At 36.4% G+C, this 16,139-nt stretch overlaps 1 protein-coding gene across 7 annotated transcripts in view; it reads right to left on the bottom strand.

The window, feature by feature from the left end:
• The window catches only part of Rabgap1l (RAB GTPase activating protein 1 like), a 725,139-nt gene that overhangs the window by 341,933 nt on the left and 367,067 nt on the right, over positions 1 to 16,139 (bottom strand). For 5 of the 7 annotated variants that reach the window (XM_087194125.1, XM_087194128.1, XM_087194126.1 and 2 more), the window contains one exon: positions 6,903 to 6,959. The exons of the other annotated variants lie outside the window; for them this stretch is intronic. In XM_087194125.1, the coding sequence (XP_087050251.1) occupies positions 6,903 to 6,959 (57 nt within the window). The remainder of the gene's footprint in view (positions 1 to 6,902; positions 6,960 to 16,139) is intronic. 7 annotated transcript variants of the gene reach the window in all.

Raw genomic sequence — 16,139 nt, 5'->3', positions numbered from 1 at the left:
GACCAGAAATCAATGCAATGGAGAGTAAGAGAATGATATAAAAAAATTAATGAATCAAAGAGTTGGTTTTTCAAAAGAATAAATAAAATAGATAAACCCTTAGCCAATCTTATCAAAAAAAGGAAAGAAAAGGCTCAAATCCATGCAATCAAGAATGAAAAGGTGAAGTCACAACAGATCCAGGAGAAATCCAAAGCATCATCAATACCTACTTTGAGAAACTGTACTCTAATAAAATGGAAAACACAGAAGAAATGAACAGATTTCTTGATACATATGAATTACCAAAGTTAAATGAAGAAGATATAGAAATTCTAAACACCCCAATTACAATGAGTGAAATTGAAAATGTAATAAAATATTTACCAACAAAGAAAAGCCCAGGTCCTGATGGCTTCACTGCTGAATTCTACAAGACATTTAAAGAAGAACTATCACCGTTACTCTTTAAACTCATCAAGGAAATTGAAAGGGAAGCAAAGCTTCCAAATTCATTCCTGGAAGCAAGTATTACTTTGATTCCAAAACCAGGGAAAGACACAACCCAAAAAGAGAACTACAGGCCAATCTCCCTAATGAATATTGATGGAAAAATCCTCAAAAAGATACTGGCAAGCAGAATACAAAGGGTCATCAAGATCATACACCCTGAATAAATGGGATTTATCACAGGGATGCAAGGATGGTTCAACATTCATAAATCAATAAACATAATACACTATATTAACAAAGTCAAGGACAAAAACCATATGATCATCTCAATAGATGCAGAAAAGGGATTTGACAAAATCCAACATCCATTCATGATAAAAAACCCTACAGAAAATTGGAGTAGAAGATCTTTATCTCAACTTGATTAAGGCTATCTATGAAAAACCAACAGCCAACATCATACTAAATGGTCAAAAACTGAAAACTTTCATGCTAAAATCAGGAACAAGACAAGGATGCCCACTATCACCACTCCTGTTCAATATAGTTCTGGAAACATTAGCCACAGAAATTAGAAAAGAGAAAGAAATAAACAGAATAAAAATAGGAAAGGAAGAAGTTAAACTGTAATTATTTGCTGATATGATACTTTACATAGAAGACCCAAAATAGTCTGCCAAAAGACTTCTAGACTTAAGTGACAGATTCAGTAGAGTAGCTCTATACAAGGTCAACATTCAAAAAACAATAGTCTTTTTATGTACAAATAATAGACTCACTGAGAGAGAAACTACAGAAACAATTCCTTTTACAATAGCATCCAAAAAAATGAAATATCTAGAAGGCAATCTAACATAGGAAGCAAAAAACCTCTACATTGAAAACTACAGCACTTTGAAAAAGGAGATTGAGGAGGATATAAGAAAATGGAAAGACATCCCTTGTTCCTGGATAGGAAGAACCAATATAGTTAAAATGGCCATACTTCCAAAACTATTATATAGGTTAAATGCAATGCCTATTGAAATTCCAACAATATATTTCACAGAACTAGAGAAAACAATCCAAAAATTCATTTGGAAACAGAAGAGAGGTGGAATAACAAAAGCAATTTTATGCAATAGAGACATGGAAGCAGGTATCACAATCCCCAAGTTGAAACTATACTACAAAGCTACTGTGATAAAAACAGCATGGTACTGGCAAAGAAACAGACCTGAGGATCAGTGGAATAGATTAGAAGATGCAGAAACAACTACAGATATGCTCAGCCACCTCATCTTTGACAAAGGAGTCAACCATCCCCATTGGAGGAAAGATAGCCTATTTAATAAATGGTGTTGGAAAAACTGGATTTCAACCTGCCAGAGATTAAAACTAGACCCATACCTATCACCATGGACTAAATTAAGATCGAAGTGGATTAAAGATTTAAATATTAGGACAGAAACACTAAAATTGCTGGAAGATAAGTTAGGTAGAACCCTTGAAGATATTGGTATAGGAAAAGACTTTATGAACAAAACCTCAGTGGCACAGGAACTTGCACAAAGAATCAACAACTGGGATCTTATCTTATTAAAAAGCTTCTGCACTGCAAGGGAAACGACCAACAGAGCTAAGAGACAACCTATAATGTGGGAAAAAATTTTCAGCAACTGTACCTTAGACAAAGGACTACTATCTAGAATATATAAAGAACTGAAAAAAATCAGACCCCCCAAATTCAAAGACCCAATTCAAAAATGGGCATCTGAAATGAACAGACATTTCTCAGACAAACAAGTAAAAGCAACAAATAAACATATGAAAAAATGTTCAACATCACTGGTCATTTGAGAGATGCAGATGAAAACAACACTGAGATTCCACCTCACCCTAGAAAGAATGGTTGCTATTAAGAAATCATCTAATAACAAATGCTGATGGGGGTGTGGGGAGAAAGGAACCCTTCACCATTGTTGGTGGGAGTGCAGACTGGTGCAACTATCGTGGAAATCAGTATGCAGATACCTCAAAGAACTAGGATTAGAGGTCCCATTCAACCCAGCTATCCCCCTGTTGGATATCTTCCCCCAAAGAATTAAAAGAATCATACCACAGTGATATATGTGCACCCATGTTTATAGTGGCACAGTTTGTAATAGCGAAAGCTTGGAAACAGCCCAAGTGCTCATCAACTGGAAACTGGATAAAGAAGATATGGGTTTTTATTTTTATAAAATGGAGTACTACTCAGCCCTAAAGAACAAGAAACTAGAGACATTTATAGCTAAATGGATGCATATTGAGGCCATCCTAAGTGAAATAAATAGGACACGTATGTGTAAATATGGAATAGTTTCTCTAGTGTGAGAAACTGAAAGTGTAATTAAGGATACACATGGATGAAATGGCCTAATAACATATTTCTCAGATTGTGTTTCCATCACGTGTCATATATGACTGTATCGAAATTTAAATTAGGGAGAAGTTTGGCTTAGGTGGAGTCTACTAACTAACTCGAGTTTTTTTCCAGATCATTATTTATTCAATGTTGGTTTTGGGGATCTTTCTGAAACAAATCACATCCTCTGGTGTCTTGTTGGTACTTGAGATGCTTTTTTTAAGTTATATGGAAAAATGTTTAAGTGCTTTTCAGTTTTGTTTTGGTTGAGTTCTACTGTATTTGAATATTATTGTAGTTTTTTCCCCTTTCATTGTTCTTCTTTCAATGGTTTTAATTTTTTGTATGTGTGTGTTTGATATTTTTTAAATGAGCAAATACTAGTTAGAGGCTGAAGTTATTGCTACAAATAAAATTTTTAAATCTAACCTAAATCCTAAAAGACTGGGTATAAAATTAGGACATCCAGATAACAACGGACAGACATCACCATCAGAGAGAATATAAGGGTTGTGAGGTACAGAAAAACTGAATTGATGACCTTGAAAACAAGATCAAATTAAGATATAGCAGACTGGTCTGAGGTCCTTAAAGACAAGACAGGGAAGAGATAAAGATTCCTTGCTGTGAATAAATGATAAAGATGCTGAGAATGTTTACCTCGTCAACTTGTTCTCTGATAAAATGTCAAATAAAACTCGATTAATTAATGCTGGAAAAAATTTCTAACCACAGAAGAAAGTGCCTTAGGAATTAGTATAATGACATAAACCTACACTGGAGATTTTGGTACTCTGCTATGCCTTATTAAAGGATAATTTATTTCTGTGGAATTTATATTGTTCATATTGATGTGGTAGAGTATCATGACACAATTTAAAAGATTTATTTCTCTTAGTGAATGCAATAGACTGGAGACAAGTAACCTTTATTCACAAATACCAATTCAGGAAAAATTAAAATGTATGAGTTATATATTTTAAACAATTACTTTTAATTTAAAAATCAATTAAATGTTAGCATCTGTACCTAAACATTTTAAATTATTTTTCTGAAAATTTTTTAATTTTCTTACAGTAATTTAATGAAGTAGCAGGTACTACAGTATCTGATTATAGAGGTGAACATTTGATTAAACATATTACCCTTTGATTAAACTGTAAATTATTTAATTAAAATGATTTTCTTCTTCTCATATTGTATATTTAAAATAATTTAAGCAGAAATTTCGTTTATACACTCACACATGCACCCACTCCACACACTGGAGAGCACTTCTACTGAACCGACTTTTATCTTTTTTGCCTGCAATCAACAAACCACAGAATGAGCTTAGCTCCCAAGGCTCAAGGATTGACAAACCTGCTACCTCATCCCTCAGGGCTGGACTCACAACGGTTTGGTGGTCTTAGAGGGTAAATCACAAAGATTACAACTAACCATACATTTAAGGTACCAGTAAAACAGGAACACTGAAAACTAAGGAGCAAAATTCTCCTGGAACAATTTGATAGTTTTAACAAAAAAACATTGAAGTATTCATAATGGGAAAACCATTATGAAAACCATTTGCTGGGCTTCCTGCATTGCTTCCTGGGTGCCCTCAGCAAATGCACCATTTCTGGGCTTCACCAGCCTGGTGTTCTCATCTTGCCCAATCCACCTGTACTCACCCCCAACCGGGCAAACTTGATTTTGTTATTGTTGCTGTTGTTGTTGTTGTTGCTATCTGTTCAGTAAAACACCAAATCTTCAAGCTAGGACAGGAGGGTGCATAGGATGGAGAAGAAAAATCTGGGCAAAATTTAGCCCTCTTTGGTGGAGGTGAATACGGCACTGATCTAGAATTAATACTATGAAAAGAAACATAATGCAAGCCACAAATACAATTTAAAAATTTCTTACAGCCACATTAAAAAGTAAAAGGGAATGGGAGAAATATATTTTAATAACATTTTATTTAATCCAATATAGCTGAAATATGTCAACCTGTAATCAACATTAAAAACTCTTAAAATGTTTTGTATTCTCTTTTTTACAGTAAAATTTGAAACCGGTATGAAAATGTTACACTTACACCTCTTGTTAATCCTAACTTGCCACATTTCAAGAACTCATTAGAATCTGTGGCTAGTATCTAGTATACGGGACAGGATAGGTCTAGATCTTAACACAGAAGCCACATCCTGGGCCTTCAGTCCTTTTTTGTCACAAAATTTTCTCTCTGTAGAGGAGAAAAACATGTCTCTTGTCTAGGGGAGTGACAAGAGAGAAGAAGGGAGAAAAATGGAAATGGAGTTCTTAAAACCTGCCTCTCATTAGGATATCAGCCCTATGACTAAAACATTTCAGAGAACTGCTTATGCTTTCTCTTTTTTGTCTTTTTTTTTTTCTTGCGGTACTAGGGACTGAATCCAGGGCCATTCTACTGAGCTACTTACCCACTCCCCATCTTTTTTTATATTCTGAGATAAGCTCTCATTAAGTTGCCTACACTAGGCTCAAACTTGCCATCCTCCTGCCTCACCCTCCCAGAATGCTAGGATTACAGGTGTGTGTCATTATACCCAGGTCTGCTTATGCTTTTGTTTCTTCCATCAGGCCTCTAAGGTGCCAAGGTTTGTTAAAAAGGAGCCAATCACATTACTAGGAGTATTTTTTTTAGCCATGTTTCTATATTGGATATAATTAACATGGGCTTATGTATCGCCCTGGGCTAATAGGAAAACATCAGTAAAAAGCACAAACAGGAGTGTGGGCTTAAAGATTTTCTGTGGACTTGAGCTTCAAACAACGGCACAAATGACTGTGCGGATCTCAGAGATGACTTTTGCTCTGCGTGGCACCAGAAATTATGAAAACAATTTTATCTAATCTGTACTGAGAGGGCAGAGAACTGACTGTGCTGGAATTGCCTGAGTCCTCCATTTGAGCAATGAGATGGGTAAGTCCAGGGTATGCAAGTCCCGTTAGGAGCTGACTCCCACCTCAGGTCTTGCAATCTTCTTTGGGAACAATAATGAAGAACACTAAAGATGATCTTTCATAATGCATAGCAGTGAAAAAAGGGGCCTTTAAAGCCTCCTACAAACTACATATTCTTAGGTTATTTAATATTTCTCAGTTTTGTTTTCATTATTCCCTCCTTACACTATAAAAATTATGGTGCTAATTCTAATTTTAAAAATTGTTTTAAGATTTGATATTCTCTTTGCCCTTCATAGTGTCTGACACAAAATAAGCATTCAATCCACGGTAGATACTAGTAAGCCTGGAATTCTTCTGCTTTTTCTCTCTAGCATAAGGACAATAATCCTAGTACCTGGAAGTTGGGCAACACCTGGAGCCTTCTGATGCTGCCAGGAAGCAAAATTAAACCCAAAACTTCTAAGACATGTCATGGTGAGCAAACTGAGGGAAAGCAAATATATTCACTATTTACCATTGTGAGTCATAATGAGAACTAGAAGAAAAATGGAAATTGTTAATGCCATAGTGCATGTAATAGAATCATTTCTAAAAACTGCTGCTTCTGACTGACAGGCACACAAATGTGTGTATGGGGAGAGGGAAAACCGTTTGAATATCTCTGCCTTAGAACACACCAGAATTTCAAAGAGCCCTGAAACTTCTCACTGTTAGCAGATACAGATGGGCAGAAAAGAAGAGAGCATCTGACTCCCTTAGAAAGAAATAGATAGATTTGCTAAAAATGGGTTTTGAAATATGGATAAGAGATAAGATACAATGAGGATAATTTTGATCAATGTGGTTGTGTTAAGGTTAATAATCCTCCAACAATTGTAGGATGAAATACAGCTAGTTAACTAAGTGATGTAGAAATCTTTTGTGAATAAAACAGTCATTTTCCTTAATTTTTGCTATTTCTTTATAAAAGCACTTGGGAAATATAAGAGGTAAGGCTCTAGTGAGAGGAATTTTCCTGACATTATAAATAGGATCTGATATAAATCCTTTGTGTACGTAGACTTAGAGATTTACATAATTTGAGAATCATAATGATGTGTATAATACAGATGCTATAGTTTGCATTGCTATTTTTCATTATAAAAAGAAATCTGACCTGGATTAAAGCACATGTGATTGTTTTCAACAATGAAGCACCATGGACTTGAAATGCCTGGATTAAAGAAAAAAGTACTAGCGTTAAAAATTAGGGAAAATGGCAAGTTGTGCAGATCACACCAAATCAGCCCACTGCAGACAGGCAGGTCTGCAAACGCCCTACTGAGGTCGGGAGTCATGTGGAACACACCAAATCAGCCCGCTGCATACAGGCAGGTCTGTGGACACCCTACTGAGGTCGCCAGTCCCGCAGAACACGCTGAATCAGCCCGTGCCCCTGCAACAACCCACTGGACACCCCCCGCCCCCCGCTCCTCTGTACAGCCACCTGGTTCCACACTACAAAGACGCAGAGGACACCAGTAGGGGCTTCTGAGCTGCCATCCCACTGCTCCTGGTCCAGAGGAAGGGGTTTCCCGGTCACCATACCTCCCGGTGCTCCCAGCCCAGAGGAAAGGGCTTTAGGGCCACCATCCCTACTGCTGCTCCTGGCCCCTGTCCCACCTCTCCCAGCTCAGAGGAGGTAATCCGTGCAGGCACCACAGGACACCCCCACCCCCAGTCAAAATGAGAAAACACATAAATAAGTCTCAAAACCAGACTTCTAGATCACCTACAGCAACCCCAAAGGGAAATGAGATGGAACACTCTGATACTCAACCACCTGGACCCACTGAACTGGCAACAAAGGGGGATCTGGTAAAAATGAAATCAGAAATAATTTCTCAGATAACAGGAGAAATTGTGCTCCTAGTGCAAGACATGATAAATAAATCTAGAGAGGAGCTGAGGAACATGATGGAATCCCAACATAGGAAACAAATGGAATCCATACAACAGATGCAAATAGATTTCCAGGACAAGAAAAAATCCATTGAAAGTCTACACAGCAGAATGAGCCAATGTGAGGACAGAATTTCAGATATAGAAGATAAGATTGCAATTAATGGCCAGGAAAAGAAAAATTGCTTCAAAATTGTAAGGGAACATGAGAAATCAATCCAGCACCTGCTAGATGATGCAAAGAAGAATAACATAAGACTGACTGGAGTCAATAAAGAAACAGGAGAGAGTGCAGATGACATAAAAAAAAACTCTTCACACAAGTAATGGCAGAAAACTTCCCAAGCAGGAGAAAAGAACTTCACATACAGATAAGTGAGGCATATAGGACTCCAAATAGCCTTGATCAAAAAAAATCTACACATAGGCATATAATTGTTAAGATTCCAGAAACTCAACAGAAGAACTAAGTTCTACAAGTTAGAGAAAAGAAACAAATCACATACAAAGGAAAGCCCATCAGAATCACAGCAGACTTCTCAACACAAACCATCAAAGCAAGAAGAGCTTGGAGTGACATATTCCAAGCCCTAAAAGAAAACAGCCTCCAACCCAGATTGATGTACCCTGCAAAACGGTCTTTCAAAGTGGATGGAGAAATAAGATACTTTCATGACAAAGAGCACCTGAGGAACTTCGTGAATACCAAACCAGCACTCCAAAGAATTTTATACAATATCCTAGGAACAGACATTGAGGATCACAACCCCAGGAGGCAAAGCAGAATGAACCCATCTGGCATGACAAGAAATTAAATGTAAAGGGGGAGAGCCCAACAAAAAGAAAAAGTCATGGCAATGACAACTCAATACGTTTCAGTTATAACCATCAACATTAATGGTCTCAATTCACCAATCAAAAGAAATAGACTGGCAGAATGGGTCAAGAAGCAAAATCCAACAATATGCTGCATACAAGAAACACACTTAATTCAAAAGGAAACTCATAGACTGAAAGTTAAAGGGTGGAAAACAATACTCTATGCAACAGGAACCCGAAAAAAAGCAGGAGTAGCTATCCTCTTTGCAGATCAAATAGATTTCAAACCAACACTGATTAAGAGAGACGAAGAAGGACACTACATCCTTGTAAAGGGAAGAATCCAAGAGGAAGAGATGACAATCATAAATATCTATGCACCAAACACTAGTGCACCCAACTATATAAAACAAATACTAACGGACATGAAAAGTCATATATGCATGAATACAATTGTAGTGGGGGACCTCAACACCCCACTGTCACAGATAGATCAACTAGACAAAAAATAAGTAATGAAATACTAGAACTCAATCGAACTCTTGAACAAATGAACAGATGTTTATAGAGTCTTCCACCCCACAAAATCAGAATACATATTCTTCTCAGCTGCACATGGGTCATTCTCAAAAATAGACCACATACTCACACATAGAACATGTTTAAGTAAGTGCAAAGGAATTGAAGTTATCCCCGGTATAGTATCAGACGATGAAATTGGAGATCCACAGCAAAAGAAATTCAAAAAATTTCATAAACACGTGGAAATTGAACAACACACTTCTGAATAACCAATGGGTCACAGAGGAAATTAAAGAAGAAATCAGACAGTTCCTTCAATTAAATGACAATGACAATACAACATATCAGAATCTATGGGACACAAGGAAAGCAGTCTTATGAGGGAAATTCATAACAGTGAATGCACATGTTAGGAAAATAGAACGAGCCCAATTAAACAACCTGATGCTGAACCTCAAGCTTCTAGAAAAAGAAGAGCAGGACAACCCCAAAGCTCATACAAGGGAGGACATTATAAAGATCAGAGGAGAAATCAATGCAATGAAGACTAAGAGAACGATACCAAAAAAACAATGAAGCCAGGAGTTGATTCTTCAAAAGAATCAACAAAACTGACAAACCCTTAGCCAACCTTATCAGAAAAAGGAAAGAAAAGCCCCAAATCCATGCAATTAGGAATGAAAAGGGTGAAATGACAACAGACCCAGCAGAAATCCAGAGGATCATCAATACCTACTTCCAGAACCTATACGACAATAAGACGGACAGCACAGAAGAAATGGACAGATTCCTAGATACATATGGACTACCAAAGTTGAAAGAAGAAGACCTAAAAATTCTGAACAACCCAATATCAACCAATGAAATTGAAAATGTAATTAAAAACTTATCAACTAAGAAAAGCCCGGGCCCTGATGGCTTCACTGCTGAATTCTACAAGATATTTAGAGAGGAACTGCTGCCATTACTGTTTAAACACTTCAATGAAATTGAAAGGGAAGCAATACTCCCAAATTTATTTCTGGAAGCAAGCATCACCTTGATCCCCAAAGCAGAGAAAGACCCAACTGAAAAAGAGAAGTATAGGCCAATCTCACTAATGAACACAGATGCAAAAATCCTTAATAAGATAATGACAAACAGAATGCAGAAGGTCATCAAGAAGATCATATACCCTGATCAAGTGGGATTCATCCCAGGGATGCAGGGATGGTTCAACATACACAAATCAATCAATGTAATACAATTTATCAATAGAGCCAAGGACAAAAACCATATGATTATCTCCATAGATGCAGAAAAAGCATTTGACAAAATCCAACATGCATTCATGATAAAAACCCTACAAAAAATTGGAATAGATGGTCTCTACCTCAAACTGATAAAAGCCATCTATGAAAAACCAACAGCCAATATCATACTAAATGGTCAAAAACTGGAATCCTTCACACTAAAATCAGGAACAAGACAAGGATGTCCACTATCACCACTCTTGTTCAATATAGTTCTGGAAACATTAGCCATGGCAATTAGACAAGAGAAAGAAATAAAAGGAATAAAGATAGGAAATGAAGAAATCAAATTGTCATTATTTGCAGATGACATGATACTCTATATAGAAGACCCCAAGAACTCCACCAAAAGTCTTCTAGACTTAATAAACAAATTCAGTCAAGTTGGGCTGGGGATTTAGCTGAGTGGTTCTGGCACCTGCCTCACAAGCGCAAGGACCCGAGTTCTATCCCTAGTACCAAAAAAAAAAAAAAAATTCAGTCAAGTAGCTGGTTACAAGGTCAACACACAAAAATCAATAGTTTTCCTCTACACAAATGACAGACTCACTGAGAGAGAAATAGGGCAAATAATTCTTTTCACAATAGCATCCAAAAAACTGAAATACCTAGGAATCGACCTAACAAAAGAAATCAAAGACCTCTTCTCTGAAAACTATGGCACTCTGAAAAGAGAGATTGAAGATGATATCAGAAAATGGACAGACATCCCCTGCTCCTGGGTAGGAAGGAGTAATAGAGTGAAAATGGCCATACTTCCAAAACTGCTATATAGATTTAATGCAATTCCAATTGAGATCCTAGCAGCATCCTTCATGGGCCTTGAGAAAACAATCCAAAAATTCATTTGGAACAAGAAGAGACCCAGAATATCAAAAGCAATTCTAGGTAACAGAGACATGGCAGGGGATATCACAATCCCCAACGTGCAACTATACTACAAAGCTACTGTAATAAAAACAGCATGGTACTGGCAAAGAAACAGACCTGAGGACCAGTGGAACAGATTAGAAGATGCAGAAACAACGCCAGACACACTCAGCCATCTCATCTTCAATAAAGGAGCCAAACACCCTCACTGGAGGAAAGATAGCCTCTTTAATAAATGGTGCTGGAAAAATTCTGCTTCAACTTGCCAAAGATTAAAACTAGACCTGTATCTCTCACTATGCACTAAACTAAAATCAAAGTGGAGTAAAGATCTAAATATTAAAATAGAAACTCTGAACCAGTTGGAACAGAGGTTAGGTAGAACCCTTGAAGATATCGGTGTAGGAAAAGATTTTATGAACAAAACCTCAGTTACCTGTGAACTAGCACAAACAATCAACAAGTGGGATCTCTTCTTATTAAAAGGCTTCTGCACAGCAAGAGAAACCACCAGCAGTGTGAAGAGACAACCCACAATGTGGGAAAAAATCTTCACCTGCTCTTCCTCAGACAAAAGTCTACTATCTAGAATCTATAAAGAACTTAAAAAGATCAGACTTCCCAAATTTAAAGACCCAATCCAAAAATGGGCATCTGAAATGAACAGACATTTCTCAGACAAAGAAGTAGAAATAGCAAATAAATACATGAAAAAATATTCAACAACACTGGTCATTCGAGAGATGCAAATGAAAACAACGCTGAGATTCCACTTCACTCCAGAAAGAATGGCTGCTATCATGAAATCAACCAATAACAAATGTTGGCGGGGCTGTGGGGAAAGAGGAACCCTGCTCCACTGCTGGGGGGAGTGTAGACTGGTGCAAGCACTGTGGAAATCAGTATGGAGATACCTCAAAGAACTAGGACTGGAAGTCCCATTTGACTCCACTAGTCCACTGCTGGGCATCTTCCCCAAAGAATTAAAAGAATCATACCACAGTGATATATGTGTGCCAATGTTCATAGCAGCGCAGCTTGTGATAGCTAAAACTTGGACACAGCCCAAATGCCCATCAACTGGAGACTGGATAAAGAAAATGTGGTTTTTTTATAAAATGGAGTACTACTCAGCCATGAAAAATGAGAAATTAGAGACATTTATAGCTAAGTGGATGCACATTGAGGCGATACTCTTAAGTGAAATAAATGGGACACACATGTATAAATACCAAATCGTTTCTCTGTTGTGAGAAACTGAAAGTGTAAATAAGGACTAAAATGTATAATAGGTAATGTGAAATAGGAAGAAAAGGGGCAAAGGGGAAGGAAGTGGGAGGGCTAGGGGAAAGGATAGAAGGGAATGGGATTAATATGAGAAAATGGAAAAATAGGAACAAAATGTTTGTAAATAGGGAGGACTGGAGGGGTTGAAGGGAGGGCTGGGCAAGGGTGAAAAATAAGAACCAAGAGAGACTATGTAAAGGTGCAAATTTCCAATGATGAATGTCATTATATTGTATACCTAAAATGTACCAATGATTAGAATGATCGATAATGCAAAATAGGAAGAAAAGGTCCAAAGGGGTAGGGGTAGGGGTAGTGGGAGGGGCAGGGGAAAGGAAAGAAAGGAAAGGAAAAATGCTGAGAAATGGAAAAAATGGAAATAAAGTCTTTGTAAATAGGGAAGGGTTGAGGGGGTGAAGGGAGGGCTAGGAATGGGGAAAAAATAAGAACCAAGATGCATTATGTAAGGGTACAATTCCCAATGAGAAATGTAATTATTTTGTAGACCTAAAATGTACCAATAAAAGAATTTAAGAAAAAAAAATTAGGGAAAACAAGCTAACTCTATGCTCTTTAAAGAAAACTTCCTTTGAACCCCTTATGAATTCTACTCTCAATACTCCACTGAAACTGCTCATTAAGGCCACAGCAACCTCTAGATTATCAGCACAAAGGATATTCATGAGTGCTCATATTATCTGAGGTGGCCAGCACTTGAAAAAGCTAAGCATTTCCTCTTTACATCTCTTCCTCTATGGGCTCCTAAGCACATCTTACCTGATTTTCTTCTCACTACTTGGCAGCTTCTTAGTTTCTTTTGCCAGCAACTCTCCTCCTGCAAAATTCTCAGATGTTCTTGAACTTTCTTCTTCTTAACCAACACTCTTTGAATGGTTTTGCACATACATGAGACTCAACTTTAAGCCATCCACTAATGATTCTCCAATTACATGTCTAGGCTTCTAAATTACACTTGAAGTCACTGATGGAGCCTGTCCATCTACGTGCCCCACAAGTACCTCAACTTGGTGCACTCAAAACCAAACTCAGCATCTTTTCCCCAAACCACTCTTTTCTTCCCATATTCTTGCCCCATATAGCTTAATCAATGAGCCTCATATATGGATTCTCCTTCCTTTCAGTATCAAATCAATTACAAAGCCCTGTTTTCTCATTATTGGCTCTCAAATCTATCATTTCTCCATTTCTGTTGCCCCTACCTTATCTCAAAACTTGAGGTTCCACTTCTTAGAATATTATAGTACAATTTTTGTTTTGAAAATTAATGAATTGGGCTGGGGATGTAGCCCAGTGGCACCGCGCCTGCCTGGCAAGTGCAAGGTCCTGAGTTTGATCCCCAGTACTGCAAAATGAAAAAATAAATAAATAATAAAAATTAATGTATTGAGATATAATTTATTTTTCAAGAAATTCACCGATTTAATATGTACTGTTCAATCATTTAAAGGTTATCCACAGAACTATGCATTTTTCACCACAATCTGAGTGTAGCACATTTTCATACCCTTTGGTCATTATTCCTCCCCAACACAGTACTCCCCTCCCTCCCAGTCTTGTTAGCCTCTACTTTCTGACTATATAAATTTGCCTATTCTCAACATTTCAGGTAGACAGAAGTTATACAACATGTGATCCTTTGGGACTGGTCTTTTTCATTTAGCATTATGTTTTCAAAATTTGTCCATGTTGTAGCATGTATTGGTACTTCGGTCCTTTTTATTGTTCTGTAATATTCCATCATATGGCTATAGCATATTTTATTTACCCATTCTTTACTTCATGATATTTCAGATCTTTCTACTTTTGGGCTATTATGAATAATGTTGCTTTGAACTTCTGTATATAAGTTTTGTGTGCATTTGCCTTCAATTCTCTTGAGTATATTCCTAGAAGTAGAATTGCTGGGTCCTATGGGAACTCTATGTCTATCCTTTTGAGGAACTGTGAAACTATTTTCTACAACAGCTATAGCATTTTTACATCCCATAGAGCAGTGTGTGGAGGGTCTAATTTCTCCACATGCTTGCCAACTCTTTGATTATAGCCATAGTAGTGCCATAGTGGTGGGAAATTGTATCTCATTGTGGTTTTGATTTGCATTTCCCTGATGACTATAGAGACATCTTTTCATGTGCTAGTTGGACATTTATATATCTTCTTTCCAGGAATATCTATTCCTATTTTTTTTCACTTGAGTTGTCTTTTTATTATTAAATTTTTTATACTAGACCCTTATCAGATACATGATTTGTAAATGTTTTCTCCCATTGTTTTCATTTTCTTGATGTTGTCCTTTGAATTACAAACATTTTAAATTTTGATAAAGTGTAATTATATTTTTCTTTTGTTTGTATGTTAGGTTTCATACATAATAAACCAATGTCAAATCAAAGCTCATGAGGGTTTACCCAGATTTCCACATTTTATTTCTAGAAATTTCAATGCCTTGAATGACTATGTTATACTTGTATTTTTTCATTTAATAGTTACTAATGGAAAAACCACATAGACAGTATCTCTAAACACTTCAATTTTAAAGTCTAAGTGAAAGTAAACTGACCATAAAAGCCATCTTTCTTTTATAAGTCCTTTTATACATTTTTAAGATCACATCGGTTGTGGTATTCATTTGATGAAAGTAATGACAAACACAAAAGAATTTACATGGTATTTAAAAATAAAATGGAGTACTACTCAGCCATAAAAAATGAGAAACTAGATACATATATAGCTAAATGGATCCACATTAAGGCCATATTCTTAAGTGAAATAAATATGACACACATGTGTAAATACTGAATAGTTTCTCTGGTATATGAAACTGAAAGTGTAAATAAGAATCAAAATGTATAATAGATAATTTAAAATAGGAAGAAAGGGTCCAAAGGGGAAGGGAAAGTAGGAAGGGTAGGGGAAAGGAAAGAAGGAAAAGGAATAAATATGATAAAAGGAAAAAATGGAAACAAATTCTTTGTAAATAGAGAGGGGTGGAGGGATTGAAGGGCGGGCAAGGGACTGGGGGAAAAAAATAAGAACCAAGATATATCATGTAAAGTACAAATTCCCAATGATGAATGTCATCATGTTGTATACCTAAAATGTAACAACAAACTTAATGAATAATAAAAAGAAAAAGTTCAGACAAGAGGCCTTATAAATGGAACTGAAACATGGATAGAAAAAAGAATTTATCTCAGAAAATATAATGCTGTATTCTTACAAAAAAGGTATTTAAGTGGTTACTAAATTTTCACCTGTACATTTTTATTCCAACACATCAATGATCTTTTCTATATATTTATAATGAACAGTTTACTCATTTTGTTAAAATTAACTTCTTTACAAATATATGGCCTCAATTTGTGACTGTTTGGAAAAAACAAACTGGTACTTCAGAAGTCATATTAAAAGCAATGATCATTATACACACAAAACTTCCTATGCTTCTTATTCTTATTTCTCATTTAAAAAGAAAGAAATCTAATTTTACAGTGCCAATTTTTTATATTCGAATTTTCTTTTGAAGTACAATGGACCCAAAACTTTCAAACAGGCAAATATGAACCATTTTTAAATTTCTTTTATTTTAAATGAGCTGCTCCCATTATTTTAGCTGTTTCTAGCTAGATAACATTTTTTCA

Source organism: Heterocephalus glaber, unplaced genomic scaffold (genome assembly GCF_053883595.1).
Source record: "Heterocephalus glaber isolate CG9 unplaced genomic scaffold, H.glaber_assembly_v1.0 deba00001600, whole genome shotgun sequence".
NCBI lineage: Eukaryota > Metazoa > Chordata > Mammalia > Rodentia > Bathyergidae > Heterocephalus > Heterocephalus glaber.
This window is presented reverse-complemented; position numbering and strand designations above follow the sequence as displayed.